Raw genomic sequence first — 15,509 nt, 5'->3', positions numbered from 1 at the left:
CGCATTGCTGCTTTGAACAATTCCATGTTATTTCCGGACCTTCCATCATTCAGATATCTCAAGGCCAGAGTGAGGTTTCTTTGGTAACGTTTGTCACAAAGCAACACTTGATACAGTTCCAGGAGGACCACATAAACTTCAGGTTGTACCATCAAGAATTAAATCTTGTCATTTTGGTAAAGTTACTTTTCTTGTATTAAAAATAAAAAACTGCCCTGTCTAGTAGGCACAAAAGGGTTTCACTTCAGCTCTTGTTCTCTGAAGTTCTGAAGGTTCAGGAAGGGAGTTGATAATTGTACAATGCAGGAATAAGGTGGGCAAATAGTGTTTTTTCAGCTCTTCTGGTCACCCCCAGGGTCAAGAACTTCAACTTAATGTAACATACCATATTCCCTGATGTCTCTGGAGATTTTGTTTACCCATGGAGAATTCTGATCTTTTATTTTGAGTATTTTTTTTAAAAATATGCACCTTTTTTTTCAGTTATGCATTAGAATCATCTTTGACTTCACCTCTTTATAATCTCATATTATAATTTGATTACGTAAAGTCATGACATGCACAGGCTCGGGGGCGTGGTCTTTCTGGGCACATGTATTTTTGGTATGGAGAGTTGTGAGCGTAATGTGGAGAAGGGAGCAGCTTATGGCTGGTGCCAGATGGACACCCTTCACAGGATCTGTTACTGTCCCAGGAGCCCTATTATATGGGGTTTATTTTCACTATTAATCTTGATATGAAGGCAGCTGCAGTTCTTAAAAAAATTCATACCTCTAACTTATTTTTATTATGGCCAAAGAAATTTTATAGACAAGCTTTTATAGATGGATTCTCGTTTTCCCCTCAGTTATTAACCGGCACTGTGGAATGTGTAGTAATTTTTCCTATGTGCCATATACAGTCTTCCACTGGTAGCATTGAGAGGAAAAAAAATTTTTTTTGCTAGGAACAAATGGAGTCTGTAATATGTGCACTTTGTATAAGAGTCATTGTAAATAGGGCATAACATTTTACTCAAAAACCAAGTGGTTTGCCTTTTTTTTTTTTTTAAGTTTCTAAGCAAGAATTTCCTCCCCAATATTTTAAATGATACGGCATTTCAAGAGGGTTAATAAGTTTTTTAGGTAGTGTTTACATACTGCCTTTAGCTGAAAATACAGCCTGACTAATATCTCTTTGTGATTGTTTTAAGAGTTTTATGTCAGTTCTACCTTCTTTTGGTCACTTTTGCATTTACAGCTCTTGATAGAACTCACCTTCATCTAGTTGAGTCACCCTTCTGAAATAGAATCTGGTTTTTGCTGAAGTGAGTAAATGTTGAAATACGATTTCAGAAGAACTGCTTACAAATTGCTGTATAATCACATCTTTTTAAATATGTGTAAGGAAATGTTAAGGTAATCTTCAGTGTATTGGTATACAGTGACTGCTTGGAGCCTAAAAATAAAATGCCTCCATTATTTAGGAATACTTAAATTCGTGGTTATTTTTTATATAATTTAAAATATATGTTCGAGCTGCACACCAGATTAACAGTAACATCTTGACTGAATTCCATTATTTGTTTTCAAGACGAAAGCCAACTGCTACTTCCTACTTTGAGGGGATTTTATTTTATGGCTATGTTTAAGAACCCATTAACCTCATACTCAAACCAATTAAAATACAGGCCTAGAAGAAAACCTTCCTTTTAAAATAAATATGAGTACAGAATCTTAAGTTACATATTTCGGGGTAGTTGGTTAGGAGGAATGCAGTTTTACTACCTTCCACGACCTCATCAGAAGAGATGTTTAGAGCCTCGTGTGATTTTAGATAAATAAACAAACATAATCGGTAAAATACAGAGAGCTAGTGAAAGTTATGTGATTACCCATTTGGTAAAAAGTTGACCCTACAGAATTTAGGCAGTCATTAAAATCAAAGAAACTGTATGCAATTGAGATATCTTCACAGTGTGAGCCAGAGCTCTTCCATTACACTGTAAAACACTGGCCCTGACAGGTTTCTATAGCCAGTGGATTCCTTTGTCCTTATAATTTCTTATCTAGTATCTGAGACTTGTCTTAAACTCTTGCAAATGATAGACATGAGTTAATAGGCGTTAATAGACATCATGTAATCCCATTTGGTTTAAATGATTGTGTTGTATGTCCTTGTGAACTATACTTCTATTGACTATCTTGAAGTTGACTTCCTGTACTTGGCTTATCAAATAGGATTGAGATTCAAAAATAAACAAATAGAGTCACTTATAATACTTCAGGAAAAATGTATAGGTTTATTGATGTTTTTAAAATGTTAACCTTAGGATAACATGTTAAACTATTTCTATTCCTTGGCTTATTCTCAGCAGGGAAAAAAAAAGCAACAGGATATTTTTATAAAGGGAAAGCTTCATAGCTGACAACCAGCTAGCTGACACATTTGAAGCACACGTAAGATAATCGTTGATTGCTTTCGATAATCTTATAAGTAGGTATATCCAAAGTCAGCAAAATGCCCACTTGAAGAAAGAACCGCATTGTGTTTGGCTATTGTAGAAGCAATGATCCTGAAATTTTATTTTGAAATACTTAAAGTATCTTTTATATATGATTACTGTTTGGGTTGATGTATATAAGGGTTTCTCAACCTCAGCTCTCTTGACATTCGGGTCAGGTAATTCTTTGTTGTTGGGACTGCCCTGTGCTTAGTAGGATGTTCAACAGTGTCCCTGGCCTCTACTTACTAGATGCCAGTGGCACTCCCAGTTATGACAATCAAAACTCTCTCCAGACATTGCCATATATCCCTTTGGGGTACCCTAGTTGAGAACCACTGATCTGTTTAACTATATATTCATATCTATTTATCTCTATCTGTATCTGTAGCTTTATCTGCATCTCTGTATTAGCATCTTCGTTTGAGGCCCCTGAAACTGATTATAGTTTAAGATCATTGAAGTTTGTACACTGGAGATCAAAGAATAGAAGACAGTGTAGGAAGTCATTGACATATGGATGGAATTCATAGTAAATCACAATTAGAGTGACTGAAATTCTAGAATGTGGAGTTTGATAGAGTTTGGTAGAGTTTTAGTAGAGTTTGGTAACTAAAGAAATTTTGTAATTAGTTAAAAATGCTTTTATTTAAAAATACTGGGGAATGTCTTCCTTCATATGTTTTTCTTTTTTACATTTGAAATTTCATCTGATTGTGCAAGAAATAATGCCTGGGAGACTTACTGAGGGTATTCAGTGTAAAGATGTCAAGTCATTAGAGACCTTAAGTTTGTTTTCAGCAGAAGGTCTCTAAGGTCCTCCATCATTCGATTGCAATAAGAACTACAACATCTTGCAGTAAGAGGAAAAGAACTCAGATTTTATCCTATATGATTTCTCATTTTTATTTTTTTAAAGCTGGGTAACACTTTGGCAAAACATAATAACAGTGGTTCACCTGAATTTGATCTGGTCTGAGTCATGTATACAGAAAAAGAAATGACTAAGTAGCACCATGTCGTTATCCACATTGAAACTGCCTATGGCAAGTACCCCTGGGGTTGAACCTGAGGCCCTTGCATCATCAATTGAGTACCTACTGTATGCCAGGCACTAAGGATGCAAGGCCCTAGCAGGCACATGCAGTCTCTGCCCTCAAGCAGTCTAGCAGGAGACAGACTCAGAAAGCCAACATTTTACACGCGTGGAGTGATGCACAGCTTGCCTTCGAGCTTGGAGCAGGAGAATCCAGTCCAGCCAGGAATGAGGAAGGTGGTGCCAAGAAAGACTTTCCTGAGGAGTTATCTGAGTATTCTTGAAGATGACAAGTGCTGTGTGCATCAGTGGGACTAAGGAACATAAACTGATTCATGGCAAAGTGCCCAGGATAGATGAGAACTAAGCTGTTGTTCCGCTCAGGGATATTAGAATTTTATCATGGGACATACCTTTCTAAACCTGAGGAATGGACTGCTAATAATGGAAGTTTGTATTTAAATGTCAGCTCTTTTGGGGTAGAGAGAAGGGAACTTTCTTGTTCTTCTGGTGACATCAAATTAAGTAGCCACCATTTCCATCTGGTCTAATAGCGACTCTTTGCTGTCATTTCAGTGAATCCTACCGAAAAAACAAAACAGATCAAGCAAATCTGTTTTACACATTGCTGTCATTATATAAAAGATGTTCACCGTCAGAGACAACAGAAGACACAGAGACTAGCCATTCTCTTATCTTCTGGAGGTTATTCTGCGTATTGTGGGCTGATCTTCCTTATTCTTTGTATTCAGTCTTTCCCCTATCGACACAAATGCATATGTCTCCCTAGATCACTAGAGACTGCTCAAGCCAAACCTCTCCAAATTGTAATTAGTCGGTACTTGCTGTCTCCAGTATCCTCCACCCCCATTGTCTGCCAGTTCCACTGTTAGGACAGTCCAAATTGTTTTCTCTCTCAGATGCCCTTATCTCACCGGCAAGCTCCTACACATCCTTTAAGACCCCACTCAAAAGATTCCTTTTATTTGAAACCTATTGCTGACTTCCCAAGTGGAGTACTTTGCATATATCCCTAGTGAATTAGAGTTTTATCTGTTTCTTTCATTAGAGTTCTTTGGGGATAGAAACTTAATCTTATTCACATTTTTTTAAACTCATACCTACCACATGTCTGTTGTATTGTAGGCACTTAATAAATCTTACAAGAAATATTTCATTGACCCATTGATTTTTCCCAGATTGCTGGATTTTTACCTTTCCAGGCTCTTCGCTCTCAATTTTCTGACAAATGAGTCTTCTGCATGTGACTCTTTGCTGCAAGTTTGCCTTGTCCCACATATCCTTACACAGCTTGGTTACTGCAAAGTTCTCGCCTTTCCTCCTTAGAGATGAGGGAACAGAAGTTCAGAAAGAGTTAAATAAATCAACTTACCTGATGACACCCAGCTTGTAAGAGGTAGGGCTGGGGTTTGAACTTGAATCTCTCTGGCTTACTCATTCACTCACACCTTCAACAAATACTACCAACTACCTACTGTGGGTCAGACGTTGTTTTATACCCAGAGGAGACAAAACTGAACCAGACAAATTCCTTGTCATCACAGACTCTCCATTCTAGTGGGGATAGAGACAAACAAATACCTACTGTGATGTTGGACAGTAATAAGTCCTCTGAGGAAATATAAGGCAGGACATGTTCATGCCATTTTAGCCGAGCGGGTCTGGGGACATGTGAGCAGAAACCCAAATCACCTGAGAACAGAGGGGAGCGAGGTCCAGGCAGGGAGAACAGCAGGTGCAAAAGCCCAGAGAAGGGACTGTTTGAAGATCAGCCAGGACAGCATGCTGGGGCTTAGGGAGTAAGTGGTCCTCTTAGGAGGCGGTCAGGAGAAGGAGCCAGTGGCCGGGTCACCTAGGAACTGGTAGACCACGGAAAGGAGTTTGGGTTTTATTCTGAATAGCAATGGAAAGCCAAAGGAGTACTTATAGTAATAAAACTCTTTCTCCTGCACTGTCTTGTAAACCACAGCAGTTTGAAAAGCAGATATGTTTGGTTTGTTATGGTTTCTTCATATCTCATTGAAATGTCACTTTGGCCATTAGCACAGATAGAAAAAGTATATATGTATATGTGTGTGTGTGTGTGTGTGTATCACCACTAATCCTCCAAAGCCTCATGAGGAAGATACTATTCTTATCCCTGTTTTACGGATGGGGAAACTGAGGCATGGGGAGGTAAGTACCTTGTGCACAATTACATGGCTAGCAAATAGCTCCACTGGGACTTGAACTCAGGCATCCTGGTTCATAGAATCTGTACCTCTAATCACTTTACCACACTGCTCCTTAAGGCAAGCTAGTTAACTCACCTACGGACCCTTAACAATTTTGGCAGGATTGGAATTCAAAGCCAGCGAGCGATCCTAACTCGTGGTTAAATGGTCGCCGCACTTCGTTCTTTCTACTCTTGCTTCTGCCCAGCCTCGACACTTGAAACCCCAGGCCAGCTTTGAGGTGTTCTTAACTGGTCTCTTTGCCTCCAGTCTTCCCTGATCAGAATCTTGTATACCTCTGACTATCGATGTCCCCAAGCGTGGTTTGTATGTCTCTATCTCTCTCTGCCTCCTCCCTCCAACAAAATCCTTTATGGACCCTCCTATTGAATACATTTCAAAGTTTTTAGGTTAGCCGCTGGAGCCCGGCTGCCCACTGTCTCTCCCTTCTCACCTCTCCTGAGACATGGCGGCCTCCCTGCCGCCAGAGTGTTCTGCTTTGTTCTTTGAGCAGCTCCTCCACACACCCAGCTTCACTCACTGTGTTCATTTTTCCTGCAGCAACCCCTCCTCCTTGCCTTCTTCCTGCTTGTCAGAGGGCCCACTTGATTCAAGACTTGCTCCTCCAAGGGGCTATTCCTTTGTGATCCCTTCTCCTCCTAAACTTGGAGGCCGTTTGTCACTGACTTGGTCCCTATATCCTTAAATTTCTCTATTGTCCCATCATCCCAACTAACTTGTCATCTCTTACAAGCAACAATTATATCTTCTATTTCTTTGTTTCCCAAAATACATCCTATTAATTAGCATCTAATAGGCACTGTTGTGTTGCTAAGGCTTTGGAGAGGAAAGGGGGAGATAAACCAGAACAATTTATACCCAGTGCGGTGACCTAACAGCTTATGTGTTTCCATTGACTCTTGGTGCATGGTAAGGAAAAATCAGGATTCTTCTTTTACCATTCCCTGGATATTGGTGGTGATTGGTTGGTTGGCCAATCTCAGAGATTGCTCCATTTTTGCTAAAGAAAAAAGCTTGATTTGGGAACCTTTATATCCTCTCTTCTATTTTATTTGTTTTTCTGATATTAAACAAGTACAGTTGGATTTGAGAGGGTTGTTTTAATTTTTTTTTTTTTTTTTTTTTTTTTTTTTTGCCACTTGTAACTAGTCCAGATGGTTTTGCAATTCGCAGACTCAAATGTGTCCAGATCATGAAAATCCAAAGGCCTCTGTGTTTGAGTAGAGGCCATATGTTTTGGCATTATTGTTTTTTGTGTGGGTCCACAGAACTTATTTAAAAATCCAACAGTGAAACTTGTATTCTCTACTTGCCCTAATTTAGGACCTTCCATCCTTCCTCCTGGTGATGTGGGTAGGAGAGAGGGAAGGATGATCACCTCACAAATGATGACATTTTCCTCTAAGTGGGGAAGATGAGAAGAGATTGAAAATATCTGAGCTAATTGCTGTAAACAAAACAGCTTGTGCTATATCAGCATCTTAGTAGGATCATCCTTATATGTATGGAAAAGATTATTTTAAAAAGGAAATTGCTACCATATTAATCTAAAATGAACTAAATTAGAAGTTCTCAAATATTAGTGAGCATTAGACTTCCCAATAAACTGGTTAAAAATAAAGATTTGGGGGCCATATTGCTTTGAGATTCTGTTACGGTAAATCTGGCGTGAGTCAGGTAATCTGTATTTTCAACAGGCATCTAGTTATTCTGTGGTCCTTGGCACGACACTTGGAGAAATACTGACCTAGACTATAAAACAAAACAAAAAAAATTTAAAGAATATTTCAAATTAGAAAAATCAACTGTCAAATTTAACACTTGAGTCCTTGCTGTTTTCCTAACATCCCACCCTCGTCCACCTGGCCACTCTGTCTTTTCTATAAAGTAGTCTATGCATTTTCTAGAATCAAGCATTTTCTCTAGCTAGCTATCTCCAGGGTATAAAATATTACTTTTATTAGGATACACAACTCTTCCTATTGCCACTTTTCCCCCATGGATGTGATTTGGTGAGGGACCAATCAATGGTAGTGGCTGCTTGGCTTGTAGTTTTCAGTTGAAGTTCAAGTGCTTCTTTTGTTGCCCCAGTAGGCTTGGAGAACAATTCTGAGTACCATCATTTCACATCTAGAAAGTCCTCTGTTCACTTGATAGAAATTTATTAAATACCTACTATTTACCAAACACTGTTCTTGGCATTGGGACATCTGTGTACAAAATAGACAAAACATTCCTATCTTCATGGATTTACATTCCAGTGTAGAAGAAACAATAACTATATTACATTATGTTAAAAAAGTATTAAGTGCTTTGGAAAAATAGAGAAGGGTAAGAGTGTTAAGAGGGTGCTGGGAGTAGAGGGGGGTTACAAAGAAATGGTCTAGGGTAGTCAGAGAGAAGGTGACGTTTGAGTAGAGACTCAAAGGAGGGAGGGAGGGAGCCAGGGGACATTTGGAGGGACAGCCATCCAGGCAGGGGCCCAGCCAGAGCAAAGACCCTGAGATGGGAATGTGTAGTGTGTAAGGAACAAAAGCAAGGAGGTCAGCAGGGCCAGGGAGTAGCATGAGCAAAGAGAAAGAACATTGGAGAGGAGGTCAGAGAAGAAATGGGGCCATTGCAAGGCTTCTCCCCAGTGACATCATTGGAAGATTTTGAGCAGAGGAGAGCCATCATTTGACTTCGCTGTCGTGTTGAGACTAGACTATGGTGAGGGCATGTATAGAACCCCAGGGACCTGCTAGGAGGCTACTGCAGCGATGCAGGAGGGGGTGGGGGTGGTGGCTTGGACCAGAGAGATCCATGGGAGGTGGTGACAGATGGTCACCTTCTGGGTCTAATTGGAAGGATGAGCCAACAGCATCTTCTGATGATTGGATGGGGGGAGGGAAAGAGAAAGAATGGATTCAAGGAGAATTTTTGGCCTGAGTCACGGGTAGGGTGTAGTTTTCATCAACCAAAATGGGAAAGGTGGTTTGGGGTGAAGATGAAGAGTTCGATTTTGGATGTGTGTTTGAGATGCTTCTTGACGCCCAAGTGGAAGTGCTGTAGGCTGTTGGATGTATGAGTCTGATACTCAGGTGCTATCACCTGGAAAGTTTTTGGCATTTAGAAAGGCAAATAATATTTATGAAAGTTTATCTTCTTAAAAAGATCTTGCTTTGTATTTGAATCTGTTAATATGTGTGAGTGTGTGTATATGTATGTGTATAGTTACATAATTATACATGTGTATGTGCATGTATATATATATATATATATATCCATCTATACACATATGCACCCATAATTGTGTTTTATGTGTGTGTATTTATGTATGTTTATGTGTTTGTGTTTGTGTCTATGTAACATCTGCCATCTTCCTAAGTACACCTTGTAGTACATTGTTGGCAGTTTTTATTCCAGACTGTTGTTGAACCTCTAACCTTTGGTGTAGACCGTCTTTATTCACTAAGCTTCTAATGTGGCTTCTAATGTCACCCCCATGTCCCCCCATGGATAATCATCACAATTATTATCAGTTGCCATGTTGGGTGTGTTTTCACTTCTTTGGGCTTTATTTCTTAAAACGTGTTACTACTACTGGAAATGGTTAAAACTTGATTATCGCCTGCTTGTTGTTTTCCACGGGGTGGTTAACGGACCCTTCCAGAGTGTGTGAACTTTGGGGCACCGCCCTCTCCATCGTGTGGCTGCCTGGTGTCTTTGATCCGTGATGGCACAGTTCATTTGTGTGAGCAGCTTGACAGATGTCTGTAGTGAGGCATCAAATTGGATAGTGCCTGCTAACAAATCTGATGGGAAAAAGAAAAGAGAATTCTAAGGATTACCTTTTTTTTTTTTAGGACTAAATTTGTGCCATTTAGCTGTTTGATACCCCGTAGTTAAGGCAACTTTATTAGAAGCCTATACACTTCTTCACCTGGATGTCAAAATAATTTCAGTGAAAATGATGTTGTTGGGCTCATCAAGCTGAAGTATTCCATCTTGCAATTACAGATGGGTTTTGTCTGTGCAGCTCCACTTTCTCCCAAGTCCTTTGCTGGGTAAGCTAGACCTAACAATCTCCATTAATTTACTTTGGCATTTCACTCAGTCAGAAAGGCCATGAACACGATGGTCTTTAATAAATTTTTTTAAATCCTGTAATTCTCCTTTCTAATTGATATCCTTCATATATTGTATTTGCTGAAGCTGTAATTTCTCTTCAAGCAGCAAAAGCAAACCTTCCTCCAAGTACAATGAAGATGTTCTTTTATGAAATTAAGATACAGAAGTTCAACATGCAGAGTAATTTAGTTCTGCTTTATAATGATGTCTTTTGGGACTGTATCTTTGGGGATCACATCTGTTAGAGCCTATCAAAGTGGAAAAGGACCGACCTCCTCCGGTGAACCTTACAAATGCCCCTACCTAACTAGCAGTGACTGTTCCTCCATATAGCTGCTCTTTCAAATGGTTGGAATTGGCCTAATGTTAGACTGGTTATTTCCTTCATAATGTTTTTATATGCCCTTCAGAAGAGTTAATTCTCTGGTTCACCTGACGTTCTTTTAGTTTATTTAGAATATTTTGTTTCAGCTCTTGAAATTGGTTAGAAGAATCTTATATGATTGAGTACAGGGTCTTTGAAGGAATATCTTGAAAGGTGACCACCTAGAAATTTGGGGGATAGGCCAAATTAAGGTGACTTAGAGTGGATAATTAAGAAATTCTTATTTAGTTGATTCATAACACCCATAATTTTTACCATGGTGTAAAACTAGGATAATGGCTTTTATAAAAAGGGTCCAGGGAAAAGGAAAGAATATCATTGATAAAGGTGTGGAACAGGTTTCCCATAGTGTGTTTGTGAAACACAGGGTGCTGTGGGGAAGTCAGGAGAAAAAACAAGCATTCCACTGCCAATTTTTTGTTTGTTTGTTTGTTTACTATTTTCCACCTAAAGAAAAATATAAGCTCCATCCAAGAAGGAATCTTGTCAGCTTTTTCACCATCTTTCCTGTGCCTGGCACATGGTAGGCTGCTCAGAAATATTTGCTGCATGAATCAGCTGTGAGACTTTTCAGAGCCTTATTAGCTTGCCATATGAGTCATCAAGAGAAGGCAGCGTCCGCAGTCTTTCTCAAACTTCCTGAAATGTGGAACCCTTTTCTCGAGGTGCATTTTACCAGACTCAAGTGCTTTGAAATGCACTCTGGGAAATTCCAGCTTTGAGTAAAATAAGTAACAATAAAGTTTTAAAACTAAACTGATCGCTGAGTGAGATATTCAAGTTTTTATGTATATTAGAATGTAAGTTACAGAGAACGTGAGGCAGGAGGGATGCCAGATTTCCTTGTGTGAATCTATGACCTTTGGCAAGTTGTTTGACCCGTTAGAAGCCTCCATGTACTAAGCTATAAAATAGAGATAATTGTATTTAGCTCACTGGTTGTTGGGAAAATAAATATCTAGTCCCACTTTGGAAAATTAAAGGAAATAATGTAGGTAGAGTGCTTCACTGGGCTAAACACTCAATAAACCTTAGCCATCATCATTATTATCATAAAAAATAAGAGATAAATTATCCCAATCAGGATGAGTTATTATAGGGCACTGATGTCAAAGTCTGTCCTTCCCTCATTCAGCAGATACTGGAGTGCTTATTATGTGCCAGACATTCCCATTAGTTCTGGGGGAGGCCGTGGTGAACACAAGTAAAGACCCTTCCCTTGTGGACCTAGGGGGTTTCCCTAATATAATGTGTTTACCAATCTCTCTGACTCTTAGAACGTAAAATAAATTTAATTGTACACAATTCAGTTAGAATTAATTGGTCTGAGGTCATTATATTGGATATCTGTCCCCAAAGGATCACTTTTTCCTTTCAGAATCCAATCTATTCTTACACAAAACAAGTAAAACAGATTCACAGGTCATATTTTAAAATAAATAAAATCAAACAGAAGATCGTGCACAGTCTAGTACTTCCACTGTAATCATTGTAACCTCCACAGTGTGGCTGCCAGGTTTAGCAAATAAAAATACAGGATGCCCAGTTAAATTTGAATTTCAGATAAATTAAGAATATATATATATGTCTGTATAGGATAAGTATGTCCCAACTAGTGCATGAGATATACTTATCCTTACAAAACAAGAGATGTTTATCTAAAATTCAGATTTAACTGGGCATCCTTTGGTTTTTTTGGCTTCCCCACCACACTTAGCCAAGGTCCTACACACCTATTCAGGAGAAAGACAGTCGCCTGCAACAAGTCAATGTTCGACTCCACCTTCGTAGAGGAGATATTTTACCCCAAATGGAATAGAAAGAAACCTTTATATCTATTTGAAATGATTTATAACTGTTCCCGCCTGATCGTCAAGTGTTTCTAAATTAAAAGCCATTAATTAAGGCCTTATATAGATACAAAAGATATGCAAGGAGTGCTTAGTTATTCCGGCTCAGTACTTCAGGTGAGAGCTTTTCAAATTATGTGGACCACTGGAGCCACCTGCTTGACTAAACGCTGTGCAGCCCGCGCAGCTCATCAGCCGTGCCAGCGTTGTTACTGATTTTTCTCATTTCTCCAGGGCAAATACTAATTAATGGATACAATTCACAGCTGATTAGCTGTAGTTTCTTCAGTAATTACATTCGCATACTAACTGTTCAGAAGAGGATTTCTAACCCAGTTCTTATTTCACTCTAAGCTTAATTTGTTTTTTGAATTGTTTAGGCCCTTAGTTTAATAGCCATTTTATTTTTCTTTGTTATTTTAGGTGCTATTAGATAATAAGTGAGTTTAATCTTTAAAAAAAAAATACTCTCTGATAATGAACTGTTTGCCTTCAATGGATTTCTAATTCTCCAACAAAACCTACACTTAAGTAACTTTAAAGTTGTGCTGCAGGCAGTGGGGTGGTTTGGGGAGCCCAAATTCTCATAAAGATCCAACAGAACCTTTGCAATGAAGCCCTGAGATTTTAATTTTAGGTTCATTAATTCATGAACACCCCATCCCCCACCCCCCAACCCCCCAACCACACCCCTCGCCGACAGAAACCCATACTTTTTCTTGCATCCATATGATGCTGCAGAAAAGTGTGGGTGAGTGGGGGGCAACCGTGCCCGCTCCCCGCAGCACTCACAGTTTTGATATCCCGTGTCTTCAGAGAAAACAGGTAAAGATCTGTCTTAAGTGCTAACAAGTACGTCTTTCAGAAATCCCTGTGAAGATATTTATCCAGATGAATCCGAGTGCTCAAGGAGAGCCTCTGTGATGGCGCATTGTTTTAGTTAGGTGTGTTTAGTTAGGTGTCCTTTGACAGGGTGGGATGGTGCTCCAGTAGACCAGAACAGCGTTCTGGAACCATTTGAGTCTCTTCTATAAATCCTGCTTAGTTCTTGGATCTCTGACATGATAATCGGTGTCCCTACTCAAGCCCGACAGGTCCAGAGTCAGGGGCAAAGAACCCCCCAGAAATAAGTGTGTGTTGGTTTATTGAGAGGAGGAAATTGAGAAGTAGGTCTTCCGTATCTATGTATCTATGTTATATTCTAAATATATTCTCTGTATCTATCTAATCTTTGAGAAAATTGTAACTTTTACTTTAAATAATTGCTAGTTCTGTTTATATTAAAGATTACATATATACATTTCACCCTTTGGAGACCAAACCTATGTTTTATATTTGATGCCTTAAAGGAAGGAAATAATGCACTTTATAAAATGAAGGGCATGATTTTGCTATTTAAAAATCATGAAAATAATGCAGCTCTAGATAATTAGGCTCACAGAGCCTTTACATAGTACCGGGCTGATAGCAGGATGTTTAAAGCAACAAAAACATGCCTGCTTAGGCCATTTGAACCTGAAAATGTATTTCTGCCAAAATCCAAGTTTTACATGTTGATAACAGGTCCCTGGAAGTAAAGAGCTTATTATATCTGAAATGTGGATACAGTTTTATTTGTGATGGTATGAATGGGCTATTGTGTTCAGGAATTTAGTAAAAATTGCTGTGTTCACAGGATTCTGCTTATTTTTTAAACATCCTTATACTTAATGTTACATTGAGAGATTAAATATCACTGTTTTCAACAGCTCTAATGGATATAGATAGCGTGTTAAGCACTGTTTGGAGATTTAAAAAGTATTCTTTAGTTTTATTATTTATTTATATTTGTGCCACACCCCATTCACTAGAAAATAGAATTCGAATCCTGGGAATTGAATTTTATTCCCTTTAATTCAAATTTTGACCTACCCACACTGTGACATCTGTCCTTGAAAAGTAAGCTGTGAAATCCCATTGTGCTTTAAAAATGTGTCAAGGTGATTTTCTTGGAAACTCTTTTTCTTTTCACCTTTGACAAATGCCAGTTCAATAAACAACACACTAGTGACCAGTTGACCAAATGCTTGGAATCATCTCCCTTCGCTTTTAGTTTTGATGAGAAACAAAACTTTTCTAGAATAATTTAGTTAGCTAGCTTCGCTCTGTGCTTTATTTTCTGAGGGAACTGGTCGACAGTATAGCATAATGTTTTGAAACCTTTGTCATATTTCACATTTGATCTGAGTGAAACTACCCTTTATCTGGTTACACCAGCATACGTTCCAAGTGACATCTGAATATTAAGTTAACAAACATAATTGTTGATTATGCTGCATGTTAACATGAAGCAATCTGCTTTCTTTTAGTTTGGAAATAACCACAACTACGTGAATATGGCTGATGCAAACAACGCTTTCTTTGCTGCCAGTGAGGTAGGAGTCATCTTAATGTATCTGTTCATGTTTTGTGGGTGATTTAGATAGTTTAATAGGCTCGAAAGGAAAAGCAAAGGATTGAATTTATCTCTACCAATGTCACATACATCTCTATGAAAAAAAAGTAAGCAAAAATATATGTGTATATATATGAGAAAATAGAAACATGAAAAAGTGTATATACGTATGCACATGTGCATATGTAGTAGTGTGTGTGCATCTGTAAGTACAGTTGAATCAAATTGTATTGGTATCTAAACAGATAAGTGGTCGTTTGGGAAACCAGGACAGAAGTGACTTTTAATGGAAAATATTTTAACCACCTGTATCTCTAGAGATAATTTAATCAAGTTGCTCTGGTTTGGGAAACGATGTAGCAGAACAGTTTCAGAGTTTTTTGGGTTTTCTGGTGTGGATGATGTGAAATGAGGGTTGTGTTTGTTGTTAGGCCCTCATGGCCTAGTAGTGCCTGGCACATAGTAGGTGCTCAGTAAATATTTGTTGACTGAAAGAATGAATGGGCATGCTCCCAGACTTGGTCTTAGCTGGGACAACTGGGTGATGGAACCTAAGTGCAGCGCCATGTTGGCTCTGGACTGGTCTTCAGCTTACAGCTGCGAATGGATCAGACGTCCTCTCGCTACTGTTTTTTACTGCATTCCCTACTTATGACTTAGGGCTGGTGGTCTGGCCTCATTGGCCTGCTTTCCAGAGAAACCTCCGTCTTGATTAGATCAAGAAAATGGTTTCCTAAAAATGGTAGAGTGAGTGAGATTTATGATTTTAAAACAATAACAAACAGAAGTGAAATTGGTCCAAATGGAACATTTCCTCTTGTGGCTTATGTAATAAAAAGTCTCCATTTTCCAAATATAGTCAAATATAGGAGACTGAACTAGCTTGACCCCAGAGACTGAAAATAATAATGGTTTTGTAAATGATCTTGGTACTGTGAAGTAAGTGATATGAAAGAA

At 38.7% G+C, this 15,509-nt stretch overlaps 1 protein-coding gene across 4 annotated transcripts in view; it reads left to right on the top strand.

Moving 5' to 3' along the window:
• TOX3 (TOX high mobility group box family member 3) overlaps window positions 1-15,509 on the top strand; it is a 105,183-nt gene that overhangs the window by 59,143 nt on the left and 30,531 nt on the right. For all 4 annotated transcript variants that reach the window (XM_037816344.1, XM_037816343.1, XM_037816342.1 and 1 more), the window contains exon 2: window positions 14,467-14,532. In XM_037816344.1, the coding sequence (XP_037672272.1) occupies window positions 14,467-14,532 (66 nt within the window). The remainder of the gene's footprint in view (window positions 1-14,466; window positions 14,533-15,509) is intronic.

Source organism: Choloepus didactylus, chromosome 22, assembly GCF_015220235.1.
Source record: "Choloepus didactylus isolate mChoDid1 chromosome 22, mChoDid1.pri, whole genome shotgun sequence".
Taxonomy (NCBI): Eukaryota; Metazoa; Chordata; class Mammalia; order Pilosa; family Megalonychidae; genus Choloepus; species Choloepus didactylus.
The sequence above is the reverse complement of the archived record's forward strand: the minus strand, read 5'-3'. Positions and strand labels throughout refer to the sequence as shown.